Source organism: Cydia amplana, chromosome 16 (genome assembly GCF_948474715.1).
Source record: "Cydia amplana chromosome 16, ilCydAmpl1.1, whole genome shotgun sequence".
NCBI classification, from domain to species: Eukaryota; Metazoa; Arthropoda; class Insecta; order Lepidoptera; family Tortricidae; genus Cydia; species Cydia amplana.
Genome location: NC_086084.1, coordinates 8,068,341 through 8,094,055, shown reverse-complemented (window position 1 = coordinate 8,094,055; position 25,715 = coordinate 8,068,341). Strand labels below are relative to the sequence as shown.

Sequence of the window (25,715 nt, the reverse complement as noted above, 5' to 3'; positions counted from 1 at the left end):
TGAATTAAGGCATAAGTGCGATTAATTTCTTTTCAACTTTACCAATATCGAAAGCAGCAAAAGCACTAAGCCATCAATCCATAAACTACATATCTAGAGTCAAATATTAAAATTATGTTAACAATTAGATCTTATAAAACATTAAAATTATATTGCAACCATTTTCTCGACAACTTTACCTATCTCATCAAATGAATAAAACAATATGAGTAAAATCACTTACAAATAAATAAGACTATATAAAGTATAAAATGAAACTATGAAAAGATACACATGAAAATGCTTTCAGGAACCACAATATGATCATTACTTAAAAAATGTATAACTTGGAGCACGCGTTGTGCAATGAAAAAAATTATCGCTTCGTTATTACAATATATAATACATACAACATAACATTATACATGATAAAGATGATTTACCCGTTTAGTCATTCATAAAAGAGACACAATAACACGAAACATAAGGTTCATGTTAATAAACTAGTACCTACATTTACAGAATACGTTATTTCCGAATTACAAAATCTGTGTAATACATATTATATATTATACTTTTATTGTTTTAACGAACACTATAATTTCTAATTATTTCCGGTAATTTGCAGCAGACTTGCTTGAGCTGCTGCCGTTCTGTTGCTGTCTTTTTTGTGAGCAACAACTCTCCCTACTTGTCCTTTAGACGACATTGCATTCAAAATTATCATTTCTGATTCCGAGTAGGCAAGCATTTGAGGATCGACCTTAACGACTTCGGAGCAGAATCTAACAAACCAAAAGATGATTTAATGTGTTATGTTAAAATATAAAATTAGAACGCTTATATGATAGAAAAAACATAATATATACATAATTGCACGTTTCCTCCCGTACACTCAAAATACACCAACGATCTTCCAATGGCAAGTGAGGCAAAATTTGTCATATACATAAAAAATATCATATGCTGCAGTTGCTCAACTACATTAATTTGGTAGTCAGTATGACGATCGCATTAATCTCCTTTACCCTACTCAACAGGCACCTGAAAGAATAGACGTGTGAAGTCTAGAAATAATGCGCTTTAACGAGCCATTAATAGCCATATATTGTATTTTAGACACTCGATTGTCAAGTTAGGTGTTAGCACTTATGCAACCAAAAAACAACGCCACGGTTCACCTGCTCCACGGCATTTATTTAACACGTTCAATGCGAGTGACTAATATGCTGCTGTCTGTATTTTAGTTGCATGGGAGCGAATGTGTTAACAGCACATCTATTTGGTCAGTCGCATGTGGTTTATATAAATCGCATTAGACGACCCCTGTAGGGTTTAATCTTTACCTTTCCGTGGAGTTATGAGGCGGTACCTCATTTGTACTCTTCCATGAAGCGCTTGCAGGTGTGCACGAGGTTGATGAACGTCGGCCGCTGCTTGGGGTCGAGCTTCCAACAGATCTTCATGAGGTGCTCGTATAGCTCCCAGGGGCAGTCTTTCGGGTTGGGGAAACTGTGCCAAACAGAGAAAAAGAATTGTACTTTGCTACTTATAAAAGGTTTTAGTTTCTATATTGTACAATAAAACGAGATATGGTCTTTCAGACGATGTCTTAAGCCTGCAACATTAGAAGCTGGTATCCTATAATCCGAGTGAACCTGGAGTTTTTATCGAATTGGCTAAACTTTTATTAAGTGTTCAGATACTGAATCACAGTTACGTCCACCTCTTCCTCTTGCACTGTCACAGTATTACATTACCACCGATTATATGCGCACCGTGTGCGCACCTACATAAACTAAACCAGCGGACGGCAACCTGCGGCCCGTGAACCGGGCTATTTTGTATGTAATATTGACAAACGACAATGTCTGATAAAGTCATAAATATTAACAAAGTACGGCCCGCGTCAACTTCGTTAACTACTATGTGGCCCTTGGCTGCTAAAAGGTTGCTGACCGCTGAACTAAACCATTGCACTCCGTGTCCAGAAGGGTCTCGTGTATATTTTCCACATCGTCACGCCGGACGGACACACGTCGCTCTTGATAGGTAACCTACAAGAACAATTCGGCCCGTGGACTCACCAGGAGGCTCTCTCCAGGGGCCGCTCGTCGTCAAACTTGGGCACTTCGACGGCCGCGCGCGTGAACATCTCCCACGCCGTCACGCCGGACGGACACACGTCGCTCTTCATAGGTAACCTACAAGAACAGTTCGGCTCGTGGACTCACCAGGAGGCTCTCTCCAGGGGCCGCTCGTCGTCGAACTTGGGCACTTCGACGGCCGCGCGCGTGAATATCTCCCACGCCGTCACGCCGTACGACCAGACGTCGCTCTTCGTCGAGAAGCTGTACGGCTTCACGGCAGACTCGGGGGCGTACCTATATAAACCAGAAATTTATTTAATGTTAGCTAGGTACTAATGAAGGTCACTTGAAGATTACAAGAACAGTCAACAGTCCGTGCAACGGCAGTGCATTCGTCAGTTTTTTTTTTCAGTCTGTAAAGTTCTGGTTTCCTCCGAAAGCGGTGCCGTCATATAGCAGCCGCAATACAGCGGTGAATGACGTCACTATAACAACAACAAGACGGCGCGGTTTCCTAGACGGCGTTGATTGTCAACATAACGTCAAAAAGCGGTGCCGTCATGCAAATGACGGTCGTCATGACGGTGTCGATAGCTTAACTGTACAAAGCAACAAAGTTTAAATCTAGGTTTAAGCATCAAATAAAATCAAATGTGGTAGGTAAAAGAACTGAACTGCTGTTTCAAACTTTAAAAAAAAATTGCTTTTGTTACTTTTTATAAACACTAGTAGTGTGTATATCTGCCAATTCACCGCATTGTCCGTCTACGTGTGATGATACGTCATTTAGTCGTCATTTCCACTTGTCACTGACCAGTTGACGGGCAGAAGCCTCAGCGTCTTGAGCCGGTAGTTGTCCTCCTCCCTCGGCAGGATCCGCGCGAGCCCGAAGTCTGAGATCTTCACGTGGTACTTGTTCACCACGAGGATGTTGCGCGTCGCCAGGTCGCGGTGCACGATCCCCTTCGATGACACGTGGTCCATGCCCTACAAGAGACCGCTCTTTAGTTTCACTGGCAGTATTGGGTAAATTACTGTATTTAAAATAAATTATTTTTCACCATGCATGAAATAAAGCACCAGAATATTAATAGAGAAACATAGAGAGCAGTTATTTTTAGACACAATTATATTTTAAAACTCGTATAAAACTATAAAGAGTAGGTAATTTGATCGTGACGTGTTTCATATAAATTCCATAATAGCCAAATCGTTTTGACAGTTCGAAAAAAGAAACTGATTTGACGGGTAGTCGAATACCCTAATAGTAATTAGGATATGGTTGTGGATAGCTCAAAGAATCGAAGACCGTTAAGCTATGAAGCGACTTGAAGGGAAAGGGCTACCTAAGGCTCAATGGAAATAAGTGTTGAAAAGAGGACAGTTTATTTAGAATATTGTAAGTTACTCTTAAGGAAAGGAAATTATCCGGTCGTGTCGTTTTCCCTACTAAAACACTCGCGTCCGCCCATATTGTGCAGTATAAAATTGCTTTATTTTCAAACTTTTCTCCCACGTAATTCAAAACAGACGCGAACAAACAAAATAGAACGCCATTGCCGTGCGTGAACTGTGATTATCCTCCCACATCTGCGAGGAGGGCAAGTAGAATAAAGAAATACTCGTAATTTTTGATTTGGAATTATGAATCTGTTAATAATTATTGAAATAGAAATAATTTGTTCATGAGCACAAACACAAAATAGAAAATTATACATAACAGAGAAACATAAAAGGATAAAATGCCACGAAATGGTCTCACCTCAGCATGTTGCTGGCGACTTCCAGCGCTGATCTTCCGATGAGACCATCCGGTGAAACAATCACGACAGGTAACATGAATACCAGTGGCGGCGCGTCCATAAACGCCGATTCCCACCTTGCCTGTTTTTGGACGTTTGAGCAGAGTTGTTAAGGAAATATGTAAGCCAAATTAGCCCCAGCTTGCCGATGGATATGTTTGACGCGCCGCCACTGATGAATACAAAACAATATTAATAATTATAATATATATTCTACTCACAGAGGCGATGTCGAGGCAGTACTTGAGCAGGTGCGCGGTGCGCAGCTTGTCGCCCTGGAACTTGAGGTAGTAGTTGAGCGAGCCTTCCTCCAGGTACTCCATCACGATGAGCACGTCGCCACCCGCCCAGGAGTAGCCCAGGATCTCCACGATGTTCACGTGAACCAGGGACTGGAAGGGAAATAAATATTAAGGGACATCTTACACAGATCAACCTAGCCCCAAACTAAGCAAAGCTTGTACTATGGGTGCTAGGCGATGATATACATAGAATAGAATAGAATATATTTATTTGTATTAATTGTACATCGTCAGATTCAAACATTATTTACAATTATTATAAGATATCTTAGCTTATATTATGTAAATTTATTTTACATACTTATATACATAGAAAACACCTATGACTCAGGAACAAATATTTGTGTTCATCACACAAATGAATGCCCTTACCGGGATTCGAACCCGGGACCATCGGCTTCACAGGCAGAGTCACTACCCACTAGGCCAGACCGGTCGCCGAAATGTGGTTTTAATATCGCTTGTTTATTATAGGATTACAAATTAATTCATTAAATGTTTGAATAACTCGTTACCTAATAACTTAACCCAGAGGTCGCCAACCAGGCCTGCAACTTCAAGTTCAAGACACCAAAAAACGAACACAGGATTTAGACAACCTAAATGAACTTTTGTGGATCGGTTCGTTTGCGATTAGCTCCTCTATTTAAAAGTTTACCGACCACTGACCTAACCAACTCTGAATTGCATATTGGTTTATTAAACAAACCTAAAACGTAATATTACAACGAAAACAAGTGTACGATTTTGTCCCGGTTGCCGTCGAGACGGCGGGGCCTTGGTGTGCCGAGGCCAAAGCCTTTATTAAGGACTAGCTGTTGCCCGCGACTTCGTACGCGTGGATTTGTATATTGGTGGTTATAAATTTTACATTAGCTTAGAACATTATGCAGCAAAAGATAGCAGTAGGGACTGTTAATCATTTGTTAATTATTATACAACGCTTGAGATTTGTCTTTCACAACCTGGCTACAAAGTTTCGAGCCCCTAACTGAATAAAATTGTTCTCGATAATCTCGATATAATCTCTCTCAACCCCCAGAAGATTTTCAAGTCCACTATTTAATAAAACCTACTACCTAACTACCTATTTACGAAGTTTGAAAATCCTAATAGCTTTAAATAAAATTTGAACCCTCTACCAACTCTCAACCCCTGTTTAAACTTTTAGGGGATTAATTTTTAAAAACGCTGAAATTACTTTTCTTGTATTGTAATAATATGCCTTTATACAACGATTCAAGTCCCGCACTCCAATAAATATTTGGGTTCCATACAAATTTTCGACCCCCTTCCACCACCTTGGGGGATGAATTATCAAAGACTCTGAAATTAGTTTTCTTTCCTCTTAATAAAATACCTTTTTACGAAGCTTCAAGTTCCTAGCTTTAAATAAAATTATAACCTATACAATCTTTCAACCCCTTTTTAACCCTGTTATCGGATGAATTTTTAAAAACGCTGAAATAAGTTTTTTTGTGTTCTAATACTATGGCGTTGTACAAAGATTTAAGTCTCGCACTCTCAAAAATATTTGATCTCCATACAAAGTTTCAACCCCTTTTTCACCTCCTCGGGGGATGAATTTTTAAAAACACTGAAATTTGTTTTGTTGTTTTTTAATTTAATACCTTTTTGCGAAGTTTCAAGGTCCTATCTTAAAATAAAATTTACACCCCAAGACAAAGTTTCATCCCCTTTTTTACCCCCTCAGGGGTTGAATTTCCTAAAACGTCGCAATTCCTTTTTTTGCAATCGGCTATTATGCCTTTCTAAGAAGTTTCAAAGCATTTGTAGTGGATTCAAACTTTCAACCCCTTTTTAACCCTGTTAGGGGATGAATTTTCAAAAACGCTGAAATTACTTTTCCTGGCTTATAATAATATACCCATATACAAAGTTTAAAGTCACACACTCACAAAAATATTTGATCTCCATACAAACTTTCAACCCCTTTTTCACCACCTTGGGGAATGAAATTTCGAAAACGCTGAAATTAGTTTTCTTATTTTTTAATATAATACATTTTTACAAAGTTTCAAATTCCTAGCTTAAAATAAATCTTGAACCCCATACAACCTTTCATCCCCTTTTTAACCCTTTTAAGGGATGAATTTTTAAAAACGCTGAAATTACTTTTCTTGAGTTTTAATAATATGGCTTTATACAAAGACTCAAGTCCCGCACTCTCAATAATATTTGATCTCCGTACAAACTTTCAACCCCTTTTTCACCACCTCGGGGGATGAATTTTTAAAAACACTGAAATTAGTTTTCTTGTTTTTTAATTTAATACCATTTTGCAAAGTTTCAAGGTCCTAGCTTAAAATAAAATTTGCACCCCAAGACAAAGTTTTATCCCCTTTTTTACCCCCTTAGGGGTTGAATTTCCTAAAACGTCGCAATTACTTTTTTTTGTAATCGGCTATTATGCCTTTCTAAGAAGTTTCAAAGCATTTGTAATGGATTCAAACTTTCAACCCCTTTTTAACCCTGTTAGGGGATGAATTTTCAAAAACGCTGAAATTACTTTTCCTGTCTTATAATAATATACCCATATACAAAGTTTAAAGTCACACACTCACAAAAATATTTGATCTCTATACAAACTTTCAACCCCTTTTTCACCACCTTGGGGGATGAATTTTCGAAAACGCTGAAATTAGTTTTCTTGTTTTTTAATATAATACATTTTCACAAAGTTTCAAATTCCTAGCTTAAACTAAAACTTGAACCCCATACAACTTTTCATCCCCTTTTTAACCCCCTTAGGGGTTGAATTTTTCAAAATCGCTTCTTATCTCTTGTACACTTTACAAATGCAACCTAGTGTGCAAATTTCAACTTTCTAGCTTTTGTAGTTTCGGCTCTGCGTTGATGAATCAGTCAGTCAGTCAGTCAGTCAGTCAGGACACTTGCATTTATATATATAGACTAGCTGTTGCCCGCGACTTCGTACGCGTGGATTTGTATATTGGTGGTTATATATTCTACATTAGCTTAGAACATTATGCAGCAAGAGAATCAAGAGATTGCGGTAGGACGGTTAATCATTTGTTAATTATTAATATTATACAACGCATGAGACTTTGTCTTTCACAACCTACGAAGTTTCAAGCCCATAACTGAATAAAATTGTCCTCGTTATAATCCCTCTAAACCCCCTTAGAAGATTTTCATGTCCTCTATTTAATAAAACCTACTACCTAACTACCTATTTACGAAGTTTGAAGTTCCTAGCTTTAAATAAAATTTGAACCCTATACAAACTTTCAACCCCTTTTTAATCATTTTAGGGGATGATTTTTTAAAAGCTGAAATTATTTTTCTTGTATTCTAATAATATGCCTTTATACAACGATTCAAGTCCCGCACTCAAAACAATGTTTGGCCTCCAAACAAATTTTCAACCCCTTTTTCACCACCTCGGGGGATGAATTATCAAAATCTCTGAAATTAGTTTTCTTCTCTTTTGACAAAATACATTTTTACGAAGTTTCAAGTTTGTAGCTTTAAATAAAATTTGAACCCTATACAAACTTTCACCCTGTTTTAACCCTGTTAGGGGATGAATTTTACAAAACGCTAAAATAACTTTTCCTGTCTTCTAATAATATCCCCAAATAGAAAGATTCAAGTCGCGCATTCGAAAAAATGTTTGATATCCATACAAACTTCCAACCCCTTTTTCACCACCTTAGGGGATGAATTTTCAAAAACGCTGAAATTAGTTTTCTTGTATCTTAATTTAATACCTTTTTGCAAAGTTTCAAGTTCCTAGCTTAAAATAAAATTTGCACCCTAAGACGAAGTTTCATCCTCTTTTTATCCCCCTTAGGGGTTGAATTTCCAAAAACGTAGCAATTACTTTTTTTTGTAATCGGCTATTATGCCTTTCTAAGAAGTTTCAAAGCATTTGTAATGGATTAAAACTTTCAACCCCTTTTTAACCCTGTTGGGGGATGAATTTTACAAAACGCTGAAATTATTTTTCCTGTATTTTAATAATATCCCGAAATACAAAGATTCAAGTCCCGCGTTCGAAAAAATGTTTGATATCCATACAAACTTTCAACCCCCTTTTTACCACCTTAGGAGATGATAATTCAAAAACGCTGAAATTAGTTTTCTTGTATTTTTACGAAGTTTCAAGTTCTTAACTTAAAATAAAATTTGAACTCCATACAAACTTTCAACCCCCTTTTAAATGAGGGGATGAATTTTACAAAACGCTGAAATAACCTTTCCTGTCTTCTAATAATATCCTCAAATACAAAGATTCAAGTCCCGCACTCTCAAAAATATCTGATCTCCGTACAAAATTTCAACCCCGTTTTTACCACCTCGGGGGATGAAGTTTTAAAAACGCCGAAATTAGTTTTCTTGTTTTTTTTTAATTTAATACCTTTTTACGAAGTTTTAAGGTCCTAGCTTAAAATAAAATTTGCACCCCAGGTCAAAGTTTCATCCCCTTTTTACCCCCTTAGGGGTTGAATTACCTAAAACGTCGCAATTCCTGTTTTTTGTCATCGGCTATTATGTCTTTCTAAGAAGTTTCAAAGCATTTGTGATGGATTCAAACTTTCAACCCCTTTTTAACCCTGTTAGGGGATGAATTTTCAAAAACGCTGAAATAACTTTTCCCGTCTTATAATAATATCCCCATATACAAAGTTTCAAGTCCAACACTCACAAAAATATTTGATCTCCATACAAACTTTCAACCCCTTTTTCACCACCTTGGGGGATGAATTTTCAAAAACGCTGAAATTACTTTTCCCGTCTTATAATAATATCCCCATATACAAAGTTTCAAGTCCAACACTCACAAAAATATTTGATCTCCATACAAACTTTCAACCCCTTTTTCACCACCTTGGGGGATGAATTTTCAAAAACGCTGAAATTACTTTTCCCGTCTTATAATAATATCCCCATATACAAAGTTTCAAGTCCAACACTCACAAAAATATTTGATCTCCATACAAACTTTCAACCCCTTATTCACCACCTTGGGGGATGAATTTTCGAAAACGCAGAAATTAGTTTTCTTGTTTTTTAATTTAATACCTTTTTACGAAGTTTCAAGGTCCTAGCTTAAAATAAAATTTGCACCCCAGGACAAAGTTTCATCCCCTTTTTACCCCCTTAGGGGTTGAATTACCTAAAACGTCGCAATTCCTTTTTTTTTGTCATCGGCTATTATGTCTTTCTAAGAAGTTTCAAAGCATTTGTAATGGATTCAAACTTTCAACCCCTTTTTAACCCTGTTAGGGGATGAATTTTCAAAAACGCTGAAATAACTTTTCCCGTCTTTTAATAATAACCTCATATACAAAGTTTCAAGTCCAACACTCACAAAAATATTTGATCTCCATACAAACTTTCAACCCCTTTTTCACCACCTTGGGGGATGAATTTTCGAAAACGCAGAAATTAGTTTTCTTGTTTTTTAATATAGTACATTTTTACAAAGTTTCAAATTCCTAGCTTAAAATAAAACTTGCACCCCATACAACCTTTCATCCCCTTTTTAACCCCCTTAGGGGTTGAATTTTTCAAAATCGCTTCTTATCTCTTGTACACTTTATAAATTCAACCTAGTGTGCAAATTTCAACTTTCTAGCTTTTGTAGTTTCGGCTCTGCGTTGATGAATCAGTCAGTCAGTCAGTCAGTCAGTCAGGACACTTGCATTTATATATATAGATATAGGGCAACGATTAAGGGATAGGGCCTGCGACCCTCGCTCTGGTTCTTTACTTGTTGTTGTTGTTGTTGTTGTTGTTGTGTTGTTGTTGTTGTTGTTTTTTGTTGTTGTTGTTGTTGTTCAGATATCACTGGCCATTCAGCGAGGTAATGCCGCCAGTAATTTTGGCACATTGGGTCGGGGGGACAATCAGAGTGGGGGGTAATATTTTATTTGTTAAGTTAGTTTTACTCATTCTTAGGTTTATTTTAGTTTATAATTTGTATGTTTAATCAATTTGAACTAATTATTCGAAATAAATCTTTTTCTGCTACGAAAACTTATAAATAAACTTAACTTTAAATCAGAAATCTGAGAAATTTAGAATATAATAAGTCCACATTACCTTCATGATCTCTAGCTCGTTCTTGAAGTCCTCGTAGAGCGTGGAGTTGCGCTCGGCGGCGTTGCGCGTGAGCTTCTTCACCGCCACCTCCTTGCGGTCCGACTCCTGGTTGTCGCACTCCATCACGCCCTTGAACACGTGCCCGTAGTTACCCTGGATAAGATAATTCATAATAATAATAATATATAAATCAGTTGCTTCAGTGAACGGTCTAATAGCGAAGAGTCTCGACCAACATCTTGAGAGACTCTCGCTAGGTGGTTGGATCAAGGGTCAGATGCAGAAGGCGGTGATCTTGGACACGGCGCGGATAGTCCGCCGGTTCCTCTCTCTGCGGCCCTGACCACCGGCAGCTTGAGCCTTGCCCCGCTGCTGGCGGCACCCTAGGTTAGGTTTTTTTGTAAAATGTTTATATGTATTTTTTATTGTTTTGTAAGTGTTTTTTATTTTACTTTCATATTCATATTGTAAAAAAACCTAAACTAAGAAGATAAGTAAATAAAGATAATAATAATAATTTCGGCGTTCTACATGACATTAAAACTCTCCAAAGGGCCTCTACGTGTTGGATCTATATCCCCACGCAAGCCTATCAAAAGACCGGGACTTATAGGCCCGTGATCCCAAAAAAAGGAGATACAAATAATAATAATAATTTCGGCGTTCTACATGACATTAAAACTCTCCAAAGGGCCTCTACGTGTTGGATCTATATCCCCACGCAAGCCTATCAAAAAAGGAGATACAAATAATAATAAAAGACGTTTATTCAAAGAGTTTGAACATAGGTACATAATAAAAGTACACAATAATGCTTACAAACTAATTGAAAGGGAAGGTGGCTCAGCTAATGTCTGTGCCAAAAGACTACGGGGCACAGCGGCCCTAAAGACTTCCAGCAACGGACGCTGTTATTCTGCCACCGCCGTATTTAATACTTTATTATTTACATATTAAAATTGCGACACGGAAAAAGCTTGCTGTCCAAAAAGTTATTTTATACCACTGTTTCAGCATGGAGTTTTTATACCAACATTAAAAAGTTTATGCCAACATTGTCAACTGTCTTCTTGGACAATATATCTTTCGTTTCATACGTACATTTTTCGTTTTAATTCAATTAATTTACTTATTTGGACCCCAACGCCCAAGACAAGCGTTTAACAACCACGACAGTGACAAACAAGCGCGCCTGATGTTAAGCAGCCACCGCCAACTCTAGTGGGGTTACACGCGCGTTGACAACCCTACAAGCTTACAAAGATTCATCCTTGGGCACTGGAAACCTTAGTCACCATCAGGAACACGAGATTACACATGATTGATGAGTGACTGTGTTTGTTTGTGTCAACATTATGGAACTTAATAATTCGGAATTGTATTATGCGGACTATGCCCTCTTGGTCACTGAAATTCAGTCTCCTAACTTTATCCAGAAACAGAGCGGCCTAAAAGGTTCTGTATCGCATCAAAAAAAGGATGGTACACCTGTATCTTGTTTGTTTTCGACCTTTCGACTCGACTCTCGACCTAGATATGTGACGGAGGGGGGAATAATAGCGGTGTAGTGTAGAAGGGTGTATACTCACGCTGCCGATCCTCCGGTTGAGCGTGACGAGGTAGGTCTTGCCCTGGCTGATGATGGACTCCATGAGGCGCGGCTGCGCGCCGGGCAGCTCGTCGACGGGCGCGCCCGCGGAGCTGAGCGAGCGCGCCGACGCGCCGCCGCGCAGCCCGTACGGCAGCCCCAGCGACCCCAGCGAGTTGAAGCGCATGCTGTCGCCGAACTGATAACACACACACCCGAGTTACTGCCCCGTTCACATCTATTCCAGTAGCGTTCCAGTCCAGTGATCGAATCCACCGGAATGTTACTGGAATAATGTGACTGAATTGACGGTCTACTTTTTAATTCTAGTTTGCCCAATCCAGTGTGACTGGAATAGTGTAGACACTTAGACAGCCTATCCGGTGCTGGATAGAACATTAAATAGTGAACATGTATTGTTTTTAGTAACATTCTCCATAAATTCACTGGATGATGAAAATGACTGGAATTAATGGAAACTTTTTGATCCAGTCTTACACTGGATTTGGTCACTGGCCTGGAATGCTACTGGAATAGATGTAAACGGGGCGTAACACACGCTCACAGAATACAGAATACTCGTTTTACTACGTTTTATTGAACTCCGCAGAGAAAATATAGGGGATATTAAAACCGATAGTCCGTTATATACAACAAATCGATTCTCCATTTTCAGAAAATACACGCGCGCTGATACGTCGAGAGTTTAAACAAATTCCAAGTGAAAATGGAGACCATAGTAATCTCATTAAAAGCTAATCAAAACTTGAAATAGTTGAAACGTGTCTGACTGTAACTAACATATTATATTTCATCAAGATTACACATGTGTGTACTTACCGAATTGTTGTACTGTTCGGAGAGCGTTCCGTTCATAGACTGCACGCTGCTATCCTCCGATATCAATGATTTGTTGCTGCCGGCGTCGCTCTCGCTCGGAATGAATCTGTCACCTACAAAATTATGTTTCATGTCAGTTTCTGTTCTTATTGTAGAAAAAAACTAGGAGGAACACCAATCCGACAAGAATCTTGAAAATGTACAATTTAGGGCGTCCGCTAGCTGGCCTCTCTGTGCAACCGGGTGAGCGAGTTAACGAAAAATATGATGAGCAACGGTAACTGGCGCGGACCGAAGTTAATTTATTTAAAGGCGCCGCTATAGTCGCGAAGTTCCTTTTAAACCGACGGTGCCAGGAGCAAAACCCCAAAATGTCTTCACTTCACGCAGTCGTGGGTATGGGAAAGTTCAAAAAGGCTGAAACCTTCTCTGGGTCAGTTCTGAAGCTTAATTCATCTACATCGTGACCCATGTACTTAATGAACTGTCTAAAGAACTTTGATTTGCCGAAATTTACCGAAATTATAAATTAGCCATTTTCAACTTTTCGAGCGTATGAAAGTCAGCATGCAACGGATCTTACCTACAATGGCTCACGCATGCGTGCGCGCGCTCCGTGTATCCGCACCAGCTAGCGAACACCCTTAGGCCCTTTAAAGACGAGTGTGAACATGGCAATCCAACTAGCATATTTGGAACTTGGGAGAAACAAATTTGAATTGCTAATCAAGAAAATAACAGAAGCTGGAAAACAAATAAATGAAAGCAACAGGCACGATAATGGTTTTCTGTAAGAACTTACTTGAAACAGTATCTGCGTGGTCCATGTTGTTATCTAGAGATATCTTTGGTTCTTCATATTGGTGTACAGGTACGTATTCTACAAAAAAAAACATAAATTGTATAATTAATACTTTCGTGGGATCAAATTGTTCATTTCTCCTGCGGCTCGTTTGACATACATCTTAGTAAAGTATGGAGCTTTAAAAAAATTGTATGGGTTTGTTTTTGTCTCCTAACTCCTATGATCAATAAATCGAAGTCAAGTGAAGAGTAGGGCTTGCAAATATTCGAAACTTTCAGATATTCGAATATTCGACTTTTTCTGACGACGTATTCGAATATTCGAATAATTATTCGAATATTATAAAAAATAAGAAAAGGAACGAGAAATCGGTTTGTTATCGTTTTATTCAAAAGCTTTTTTCACATATTGTTAAAACTAAGGATATTTGGCAGAAATCCACTTAATTGACTAGATTTTATCATCCTACTATTTATAAGATGCCCACATTTATAAAAACAAGTAAAACGCCAAAATTAGACGTATTTAATATTTCTAGATAAAACTTATTATAAATGCGTCGTTGCGTGAAATAATATAACTTTTCTCCAATATGCTCGGAAATGTTCACCTTATTGAATCAAAAATAGTACAGGAAGTTCTACGTTATTGTCAAACTCTAATTTAAAAAAATCAAACTATCGCTGTCCTGTTCTAGCGGACGGGAATGAAAAAAACACTACAGTAATAACTTATTACTGTAGTGTTTTTTACTTTTTAAAAATAAAAAACGCAAACAGCCAATTATCAAAGCCGCGAGCCGCGTCTACACGACCCGATCAGCTACCATTTCAAGCTATAGGATAGAGTGAGATAGTAAGATAAACGACCTTACTTGTCTCGTTCTTACAAGACCGTTGTGCTCGTGTATGATCGTGCGAATACTGCTTAATAAAATCAAAGATTATTTTTATATTTTTTAAGGATCTCATCCGTGTACATAAAGTTTATATAGTTTGTCAAAGGACATTCTCATTTCAAACATAGACAGAGAGAATCATACTATCTTTGTCTTACACTAGTACTAGTACCCAAAAGAAAACGTTTTCCTGGTTCTTACTGACTGACAAATTGGTTTGACCAACTATATTGCACAATTATATTGAATGAACGAATATTGAATGGTACTGAATGGCAGAATAACTTTGTGCCCTTAACTTTTAAAAATAAATTTTAGAGGGAAATTGTTTTTGACATTTTTGATGTGAAGGTTCGATTTGAGTCATGCTTGATCTTGGAGGATACAACTAAACGGAGTAGCCATTAACAGGCTTTCCCCTCTGTCGAAAATAGGCGGCCAACGGTCATACACAATGTATGGACTGACGTTTATCTGACATGGCTATTTTTACGTTACGCATACATTTGACGTTCCCCTCCCCCGCAAAAATCGGCAGACTGTTTTGTACAGAAAATTACAGACGTGGCGTCTCCGTTTGATTATATCCTCCAAGTGCTTGATGCTTAAATAATTATTATTTTACCTTATTTCCTCGCATGTTTGGAGAAAAGCACTATATATGCCTCGGCAGGAATAGCAATTCGTGGATTCGTCTTCTTTGTCGGACTCCGCTTCGCGTCGTCCGACAAAATCGAAACTCATCCACGAATTGCCCTTTCCCGGCCTCTGCAATAATGTACTATTAACCATCCAAACACCTAGGTATGTAAGATATTTTTTTTAGTAGGTAATTATTTTCCGATTTAAATTAACTTGTAATCACTCAGAGGCCTGTAAAAAGGCCTTTAATTTCATTTTATTTTGAATCTTTATTGACTTTATTTGTTTTGGCAAGTTATTATTCCTAATGGTCGCCTAATTATATAATATTGGAATATTTAAGGGAAAACGTTAGTTGACTACTGGGTGGATTATTCGTCAGCTAAAGGTGCATGGTTAGATTACCAAGTTGGGCAGGTTTGGTATGATTAAATTTGAGAATTGCGATAAGTGGCAAGGATTAGACTTCAAAAATTCGCTTAACGTACGCTTGTACTGAATAAACAGAATTACCCTTTAACTAAAAACTTACGCACCGTAAAAATAACATACTTTTTGATTTCGTTTTTTTTTTAATTGAGTTAGGTTTCACTGTATTCACGAAGTCTATCGAGAGGAATACAGTAAAAAATATTATTTCCTTCGTATTTGGGTACCTACCGTTCCTCATTCACTGTAAATACCCGTAAAACACACAGAAACTGTAACTACAGCGGATAACATAGATTTTTTTATAGTAATAAAAAATATTCGAATATTCGAAACCTGAGCGGCCGAATATTCGAATATCAAAACAGGTCGAATATTCGACAAATTCGAATATTCGAATTGCAAGCCCTAGTGAAGAGACATAACTATGATTAAAATACATCATTCTGTGTAATAATTATATATTTTATATTCCAGATAAGAAAATGGGGACTACGTTTGTATGGAGAAACGATCGTCCATTTTCCTTTTAACGTCCGACTGTGTCGCATACTGTACTCATTTTATTTGCCCACTCCTCCGAGCACCCCCTGCGTTGACCCGCGCATAACTTAGGGCCAGTTGCACCATTCGCACTTGACAGACTGATCAACGTCGCTTTACTGGCGGTTTACTATGAAACTTTCCATACAATAAAATTTAGCGAACTCTTTAACGATGATAAACAGTTTGGTGCAACCGACCCTTAGGGTCTCCCCAAACTTATCGACGCGGAATCGGCAATGCCAATAGAAATGAAACTATGTCCACGCAATAAGAGCGAAAAAGACGCCGAGGCGTCGGCCGTCGACGGCCGAACGGAGCCGAACCGAACCTTACCTGTTTATGCTGTTTACTATCGGCTTTCGCCGAATCCGCGTCGATAAGTATGGGGAGACCCTAAGACCGCGGTAACAGCTTACCGGCGTGCAGCATGTGGTTGATGTCCCGCATGATGGCCTGCGGGCGCGGCGGGTCGGGCTGCCAGCACGGCCGCAGCAGCGCCCACACCTCGCTAGGGCACCGCGCCGGCCTCATAAGTCGCTCCCCCATCTCGTAGCTCTGGATTAAACAAGTGCAACTATTAAGTAGTCACTATTTTTTTTTACCTGTGACAAACTCAAGGAAATCTAATTTAATTTTTAACAAGCAGAAACGTTTGCGACCCGATGCGATCTGAGGTTGCTCAGATGGCAGAGCGCTGGAGTATCGATCCAGAGCCCGTGAGTTCAAGTCTCACCCAAGACAGTAATTTTTCCACTTTTAAAAATTTATTTCAAGGAATTCTTTTAGAGATTCCGCAAGCACGAAATTCGCCAAGAGACACGCGTCGTTTAAGCCGAAACTAAAGGAGTGACGATTATTTTGGTTGGCATAGAATAACAGGCCACTTGCGGTTGGAACTTCGACTTTAGTATGACAGCGCATCGCACCGCTATTGTGTACGTATTTGCATGCTCGAATGATTAATTTGGTTGTCTCTAACAGCCGCGAACTTAACCGATTCGGTGCGGATGGCACAACAGGCGTGTCATCAACGTTTTTAACGTGTGGCGTATGACACGATAGGCGTGCCATCATATTCTATGGCGTAAGGCACGCCTGTCGTGTCATGAAATAATTGCTCGCCGCCACAGCCAAGTTTTCGAAAATGGAACACGCAACGAAACGGTTAAAATAACAATATCAGCAGCTCCGCCGCGGTTGAAACGGTAGTCCGTGGCCTTAGTGTCTTCACTGTTCGTAGGAGTTATAAAATTCGTAGATCGTGGCTTATGAACTAGATAATGTAAAATGAATGTTTAATATTTAAAACTTTCGCGTTTTGAACAGATTAACTCACATTTATAGACGGATAGTTAGCTAATTTCGCGATAGACCCGTCTATAAATATAAATGAAAGTTGTACATGGATTTGTTTGTTAACTTACCCTCGCCGTGAGGATGGGGTTGGTGTCTGTGGGCGACTGTCCGTATGAGAACACCTCCCACAGCGTGGTGGCGAACGCCCAGATGTCGGCCGCCACCGAGCGCCGCGCCAGGCTCATGTCCGAGTGCAACTCCACCGGGATCCAGTGAACACTGTGGAAAATATTGTATGTTTACTTGTTGGCTCGTTGGTTAAAGTTAAAAAAACTCGTACCTACTCATTAAAATAAGGACCTAATGTAACTTCAGGGAGTCAATTTGGCCATATAAATTTTTAAATTCAAATATATATCGAATTGTTAGAACGAACATGTTGGCTGGGAAGAGCGGGGTCTCCTGTCACAGGTATATTTTACTTACTAGGAGACTCCATTAACTGTATTGTTAAAACGAAACATTTACCTAAATAAATCACATTTCATTTTTCATATACTAACTAAAAACTAGCAGCGCTTCATTTTTATTTACCTAATATTGACTCTTTAGGCGACCGTAAGCAGTCGAGATGATATTATATGGTCACGCTTCTGCGTTCATCAATTATGTTGCATTTTTGTGCATACTGTACTGCCACTGCCTTTGCAACATGGTATCATTAGGCCCGTTACACACTACCGCACCGCACCGCGACCTTGGTGCGTCGCTCCCATAAGTGAAACCGAGAAAGTGATATCTTCGCAAGACTGAGATATCTTCCTAAGGTCGCGGAGCGGTGCGATAGTGTGTTACCACTATTAGAGCGCCAAAAACGCGCCGTATTGACGGGTCAGAGTATCAAAACTCACTCTTGTGCGGTGTAGCCCCGTAGCGAGGGGCCCGCCAGCTTGACCTGCAGCCGCGAGTCCCTTGCGGCCAGCAGCAGGCGCGCGCAGCGCACGCAGCCGTGCACCACGCCCGCCTCGCTCAGGTCCCACAGCGCGCGCGCCAGCGTCGCCGACACCTTCTTCAGCATCAGCACCGACACCGTCGACCCGTGCTCCCTGTCATTATCATTATAAACGTACTCTTGCGCGGTGTAGCCCCGCAGCGAGGGGCCTGCCAGCTTGACCTGCAGCCGCGCGTCCCTTGCGGCCAGCAGCAGGCGCGCGCAGCGCACGCAGCCGTGCACCACGCCCGCCTCGCTCAGGTCCCACAGCGCGCGCGCCAGCGTCGCAGACACCTTCTTCAGCATCAGCACCGACACCGACGACCCGTGCTCCCTGTCATTATCAATCTTATACCTTTAAACGAGCAATTCTTGTTTATTTATTTATACTAGCTTTTGCCCGCGACTTCGTCTGCGTGGAGTTAGTAATTTGGGTAGCTTATTTTTACTCAATCTGCTTTTTAACGATTCCCCATACAAACTACCACCCCCCTTTTAACCCCCTTAAAGGGAGATTTTTGGTGGTAATATTTTGGTGGTAATATAGTGATTCTTGAGGAAGGTTTTGGTGTATAATTTGTAAAGGTTTTGTGTAAATTGCGAAGCCGGGACGGGTCGCTAGTACAATATAACAAATAATTCTAGTTCTACATTTTACAGAGTATTGAATAAGAGAGACCATTAATTGTACATGTGTATGTTTAAACAGCAAAATCGATATTTAAATAGATCTCACATACTTTCAAATGTAATAAAACCAACTATACCTGAGGTAGTCGTCGAAGGGGCCGTAAGGAAGATACTCTAGCACCATGGCAGTCGGCGAACTCAGAGTGATTCCGTACAAACGCACGATGGAGGTGGATTGCACGCACGCCCATTTGCTGGCTAGCTCGATGAAATCCTACAACGATTATACAGTTTAAAATACTTAGTTTAACCTTTTGGACGCCAATGACCGATATATCCGCACCGCAGATTCAACGCCAAAGGCCGATTAATCAGTCACAGACCACAGAGCAACATAGACCTACGTGCATATACATAAAGTTCAATTTCAGTTTTGACACTTGGGCGACGTGGCGTCCGAGTGACAGCTTTTGTGTTTGACACGGCGTCGAAAAGGTTAACACTCTGCACCACATATATACTTTGTATTATTCTGCGCATCTTTCTCAAGACACGATAATATTTAAAAAATATATTTTACCTTTAAATAGTCATTAGTCTTCTCCCTTTGTAGCGTTTTGAATGCTACTACTAATTTTTTAGTTTCATCAAGTCTCCACAGCGCTTTGAAAGTCGCCGTTAAACCTTCTGAGCCTAGTTTTTCAGAACCTAGAACAAGTTGGTGATAATTAAATTATTTAATTTGGACAATTTGGTAAGTATGTCACTGCCGGTGAATATGGTACGGAACTTTATTTATTTCTTTTTTATTAGTCTAAAAACTTACCAGTATAAAGCAGTATGTCTTTGCTTGGCAAGCAACGGGGACTCTTGTTATCTTTTAATATCTCCTGTAACTCTGCCTGGTCAATTCTCACACCCTTTTTTTGTGGTTCTCCACACAATAGCAATTGTGATTTGTCTGAGAAAAAAGGAAAAATAGTTGATAACACAAATAATACAACAAATTTGGAGATAACATTTGGGATAGATACTACATTTAGTCTCAATTTTGGCGATTTTGGAGATCCGACCCGCTCAAGGTTCACTATGTTCAGAGCAACCTAGCAATGGTTTAAGATCATAAATAAATCATAAATCATTTATTTTTCGTGATAAACTAGTTAAACATACAAAAGTAACATGATAAAGGTTATAAATTCATAATTACATATTGTTTACCACGAAATGGGCTCGCCTCAGCATAATGCTGACCCGAGAGTCGGCGCTGATCTTCCGGCGAAGATGGAGAAAGGGGGCTCCCTAAATTCTGAGTGCGATACCAAGAGTCTATGGGCCCTAGGTCTCTAAATCCGGACCTGTACCCGCTTAAGGGGAAATATAACAAACTGAAGAGACATAATTGACAACGGCACAGAAAAGAATTAGATAATAGAGATAACCATTCTATAGTACATTGTGCAACGTCAAGGGTAAGTGAAATATTGTACGAGAGTCTATATATATTCACGACAGCCGCAGGCTGGAATGAATTAAAGACTCGAGTAACAATATTTTTACCCCCGGAGTTACACACAATGTTTTTCATCACACTTGCGAAGTAAAAACTAAAGTTTAAGCGAAATCATTCTTAAATACGGTGACATTCCGCCATTTTGGCAGGTTAGGATTCTAAGGCACAGACCCATCCGGATTCAGCCATAATTGAAAATTGTGTAAAAAATAATTTAAACGGCTATTAATTTAATCAAGTTAAATATTTTTTAATTTTTTAAACATACTCATAAAAAGTAATTTATAAACGTCAGTATTTTCAATGTAAAACTCATTTAAAACTACTTGGTTCGTATGAAATAGTGACATAATTTAAAAAAAAGCCATAACTCACTAGAGTCAGACCGAGAAAAGTCTGCAGTGACTTTTATAGCCCACGCAGTGCAAGTGTCATTTTAAACGTTAAACTTCTATGAATTTATGACGTGTAAATAACACTTTCAGTGCGTGGGCTATCAAAATCACTGCAGACTTTTCTTGGTCTAACTCTATTGAGTTATAGCTTTTTTTTCAGAATCCATCACTCCCGCGGGAACAATATAGGCCTTTGTCCTTCATACGCCTGCATGAAATAAGATCTTTTTCGAGCAAGTGTGATGAAAAATTCCAAACGGCAATGAAATTACATCGACGATATGATCGACGTGTCATAAAACCTTACCATACTCCGAGGGCGGTATGCACTCGTTCAAGAATATCCTGCCGTCCGGGTTCTGGTGGTACTCGATGATCTTCTCGATGCTATGGAACTCCTGCTCGTTGAACGTGTAACAGTGGCCGTGGTATTCTATGCGGTACGTTTCTGTCGTGCTGCAAAAAAAAATATTTACATGATTGCTGGCGATGGATGAGGTCTTGGTGGCTCAGATGGCAGAGCGCTGGAGTATCGATCCAGAGGCCGTGAGTTCAAGTCTCACACAAGACAGTAATTTTTCCACTTTTAAATTTATTCCAAGCTTAACCTTTTCGACGCCGTGTCAAACACAAAAGCTGTAACGCTGACGCCACGTCACCGAAGTGTCAAAACTGAAATTAAACTTTATGCATATGCACGTAGGTCTATATTGCTCTGTGGTCTGTGACCGATTAATCGGTCTTTGGCGTTGAACCTACGGTGTGGATATATCGGTCATTGGCGTCCAAAAGGTTAATAGCATCGTTCGCAGACGTTTCTGCTTGTTAAAAATTAAAACATTTACATGTGTGATCAGTTAAAGGCCTGTTCACACCGCCACACCACACTGTTGGAGCCGTGCACGCACACGTAACGCAAGTGGTGTGCCGTCTCTCATAAGAATCTGTATAATGTATTACAATTCACCCGTACACGTCTACGCCCACGCATTCGGTGTGCACAGACCTTATGACCAAATGAATAGATAAGATACAGGGCAAACAATCAAAATACATACTTAATTTTTTTTTTGTTCAGAAGCTAATTACTTATGGGTTTATATCACCAAGATCGATGTCGTGGCTCCTTAAACCACATGCAGATAAAACAAGAGATGATAATATTTCTGGGTTTCCCTTATTGAATTATTTGATTAACTGTTATATCAAATGAACGATAAGAGAAAAATAAGTTGACTTGTCATTTTTCAAGATTTCAATGACGCTAAATGAACGATGTTACGATATGTTTTTGTTATAAATATGGGATAGTTACCTATTTTTTGTACAAACGTCTAAATAATATAAGTTGTAATCGTCCTGACATTGTCTTAAAATATAACTCCCGTGTTTCTTAGCTCTCTTCTCCTCTAACTTTCTATACGAAAATGCTCCGCTGAAACAAACAAAGAACACAAATATTTAAATGTAGTGTAGAGAGGACAGTATTCCAGCGTCGCTTTCGTAACACATACAGGGATTTGTCTCTAGAGATCACGCGAAAAATATAAACAAATCAGATTTTATTTTAACTCACATTTACACACGCCCTATCGCGAAATTTATTCAATTACCTTTATTTACCGACGTTTCGACACAGGTTTCACTGGTCGTGGTCGAGGCTAACTGATGTCGCAGCAAAATGTCAAAACAGAGATTTGTGCAACTACCCGACGTAAAGACCCGTACAAGTGTGAATTAATATGTGTTCAAAATGCGAAAGTTTTAAATATTAGATTTTATTTTTGTCTATACTATCCATATGATCACATACGCAAGAATCATTAAACATTTTAATAACAATTGTATGGTAATGTAACGAAAACCAATTTAATTGTTAATTTGGTTAATGTAATTAGAGTCATAATATTAATACTCACCCAACGGGGCCGTGGCATTTTATTCTTTGTAATTCTTTCAGAGACGGAGTCTCATCGTCTTTAGATAAATTGAAAATCCATTTCACCATCAACCTGTAATTTCATAATAAAATCAATACAACACGTTATAACGAAGGCTGCATTTGATAATTTAATAGCTAATGTCAGGTATCGGCAAAACGTGTCTCGCAACTGATTTTTCTAATTTCCAAAAAGAAAATTATTCTGATGTACTCGTATATACCTAGGTATGAAATTCTCTTTGAAACTTGCCAACCCCTGGTTTAGCTTATTGGCTGATATACTTACCTCAAACAAATTTAGATGCCGTGATCTACTTAATTAAGTATCTAAATTCAGATAAATAGTACATCTTAAATACCAGCGGGTATTAGATATTTTGTTATTCGACTTTTTATTATTATTTTATGCTTTACAGTCAAAAATATTCTTAGACAGGATATAGCACATAATGATAATTTAAGGTTTTAATCGGTGCTGAAAACAACATTAGGTAACGTAGCTCTTATCATTCACTGATTATCTATACCGCGCATCTTTAACATACAACTCACCTGTAGTAACCATCACAAACAGAGATGAACGACGACAACTGCTCTTCCGATTTAAATTTAAAAAATAAAGGAGTTCCTCTTCTAGAAACTTCTAGCCAAAGGTCGCCGTTTCGCGTCAAATAAATTAATTCTTCTATCGAGCACATGTGGAACCACTGAAATACAAAGTTAGATATTAACAAAGTAATAAAACGGCAATGACTTTCAGTTCCCATTGACTACTAAATCGTACATCATTGTTATTTAATGCGAATTTTAAACCATATCCCTCGTGAAAGGAAATGAACAAACATCCAAACTTCTACATTATTAGTAGGATCATTTCTTGGCGAGCGTCACCGAGGTCGCAGCCATCTGGCCAAAACAAAAGTCGATAAATGTAATGGCGACGCTCAGTCGCTCACAGAGCACCTGAATAAACTTAACATGTCAATAAATTCGTGCACTCATTGACAACTATCACACCAAGGTTAATTACAATAATGACCATTCTAAAAAACACCCTTACCTAAAGTAATGAAAGGTTACTCCATAAACAAATGCCATGCATACCGCACCTTCAACTTTGAATATACTCAATATACATTTACCGGCTTTAAAAAAAGTGATTGTGATTGGTCCTTAACAGTTCTGATTTGCTAACATAAAATTACAATCAAAACTTAGCGCGGCATACAATATTTGGCGTTGTCAAACTGCGCGCTGTACAGTTCAGTTTCTCACGGCACCATACACGTGAGGTAATTTTTGGGCTCTAATGGTAAGGTAATAACTTAAGTAAGTTATTCTGGTCGGATGATGACACGGACGGCCACCTGTCAACGTACCTCCAGCCTGTTACAGGGATACAGGGAATACAGGGTAAGCTTACCTTCCTAGTGACCGTGTTGTAGAGCCTGACGCCCGGCTCGTGAGGGTGGAAGGGGGTGACGACGAGGCGCACGGGCACCGTGTCGTTGCCGTTTCGCCAGAGGACGCTATCGAACTCCTCCGCCAGGTAGTTCGGCGCCAATCCGTACAAATGTTGGAGGTATAATTTCTTCACGCGACTGAAAACGAAATGGTATCACTATATAGTATAAAACAAAGTCGCTTCCCGCTGTGTCTGTCTGTATGTATGCTTAGATCTTTAAAACTACGCAACGGATTTTGATGCGGTTTTTTTAATAGATAGTGATTCAAGAGGAAGGTTTATGTATAATTTGCTAACCCGTACGAAGCCGGGGCAAGTCGCTAGTAATTTATAAAAAAAACTACGCAAATTAAACTTGCGTTTATGCTTTACAGTTCTTTGAAGTCACGTTGTCCGATATACATACATTCGGTAATGTGGTTGATAAAAACAAGACTTAACTTGTCTATTTAGAAACATATGCAAGCACTCAAACTCGGGCAGACCTTTCCTCCATTAAAATACAAGACAAATAATTACCTACATATGAGTATTATGAGTTTTCTTTCATAACGAATACTCCGGTAACTGGAGTTACGATTTACTTACGATCTTCAATCTTTAATAGGTAATATAAAAGTTCATTTAACGCACACAGTTATATTAGGTACCTATTAAATTAATTATTACGTGAAAATATAAAGTATATTATAGCATTTATAGCAAATAATAACTGACTCTATTATATGTGTTAAGTTTATCAATAAAGCAGACACGTGAAGTGTGCGCAAGTTTGGCAACTGAAAACGTAGGATAATCAATTATTTATCCCTAGTTTTTGCGGATTTAAAAAACGTTGAAAACACAAAAATATTTCCATAATGTTTACGATTCAATCATAAATTTTATGATATCATAATGACTGTGTTGTAATACCTATACTACGCGACGAAAGTAAAAAGCTTGCTGTGTGTGTCGGATTATCCTTTTTTCCTTAATTTCCTCTTTCTTTGCCTTTAATTAGATCGTGTCCTTTTATATAAAAAAATTAAACTGTTTATTTCAGTAAAAAGACATTGTATTACATACTAAACTTAACTACTAATCTTAGCTTAGAAACATTTTTATATAAGTTCGTATATTTACATGTCTTTTTTTATATTATATAATAGACACCTACATATTCAGCATATACGAGGGGTGTTCAAAATATTCTCGGTATGAGAATGAAAACAAACAAGTACGAAAAGTTTGATATTTTTATTTTTCAATATACTCCCCCCCTATGTTCATACACTTAAAAGATCGATCAATTATTTTTTTTAATCCTGCATAAAAATATTTTTTATCTTTGGTGTAAAAATGCTCCTCCACTGCCGCCTTCAATGCTTCATCATCGGAAAATTTATTTCCACGCAGATCCTTTTTAAGATTGGGGAACAAAAAGAAGTCGCTGGGGGCTAAGTCCGGACTATACGGTGGGTGAGTAA

At 38.7% G+C, this 25,715-nt stretch overlaps 1 protein-coding gene across 2 annotated transcripts in view; it reads right to left on the bottom strand.

Moving 5' to 3' along the window:
• Positions 1-1,203: 1,203 nt before the first annotated feature.
• Positions 1,204-25,715, bottom strand: part of LOC134655530 (tyrosine-protein kinase hopscotch) — a 36,225-nt gene continuing 11,713 nt past the window's right edge. Inside the window, exons 4-22 of one of the 2 annotated variants that reach the window (XM_063511001.1) lie at positions 24,205-24,382; positions 23,334-23,488; positions 22,759-22,851; positions 22,155-22,274; positions 21,147-21,295; positions 19,758-19,892; positions 19,512-19,639; positions 19,069-19,205; positions 18,441-18,635; positions 17,439-17,589; positions 16,431-16,569; positions 13,497-13,574; positions 12,695-12,807; positions 11,856-12,053; positions 10,267-10,419; positions 4,093-4,263; positions 2,884-3,056; positions 2,214-2,363; positions 1,204-1,491 (exon numbers count right to left, since the gene is read on the bottom strand). In XM_063511001.1, the coding sequence (XP_063367071.1) occupies positions 1,353-1,491; positions 2,214-2,363; positions 2,884-3,056; positions 4,093-4,263; positions 10,267-10,419; positions 11,856-12,053; positions 12,695-12,807; positions 13,497-13,574; positions 16,431-16,569; positions 17,439-17,589; positions 18,441-18,635; positions 19,069-19,205; positions 19,512-19,639; positions 19,758-19,892; positions 21,147-21,295; positions 22,155-22,274; positions 22,759-22,851; positions 23,334-23,488; positions 24,205-24,382 (2,755 nt within the window). In that variant the 3' untranslated portion in view covers positions 1,204-1,352. Of the gene's footprint in view, positions 1,492-2,213; positions 2,364-2,883; positions 3,057-4,092; positions 4,264-10,266; positions 10,420-11,855; positions 12,054-12,694; positions 12,808-13,496; positions 13,575-16,430; positions 16,570-17,438; positions 17,590-18,221; positions 18,417-18,440; positions 18,636-19,068; positions 19,206-19,511; positions 19,640-19,757; positions 19,893-21,146; positions 21,296-22,154; positions 22,275-22,758; positions 22,852-23,333; positions 23,489-24,204; positions 24,383-25,715 lie in introns of both variants that reach the window. The other variant, XM_063511000.1, reaches the window with a different exon arrangement.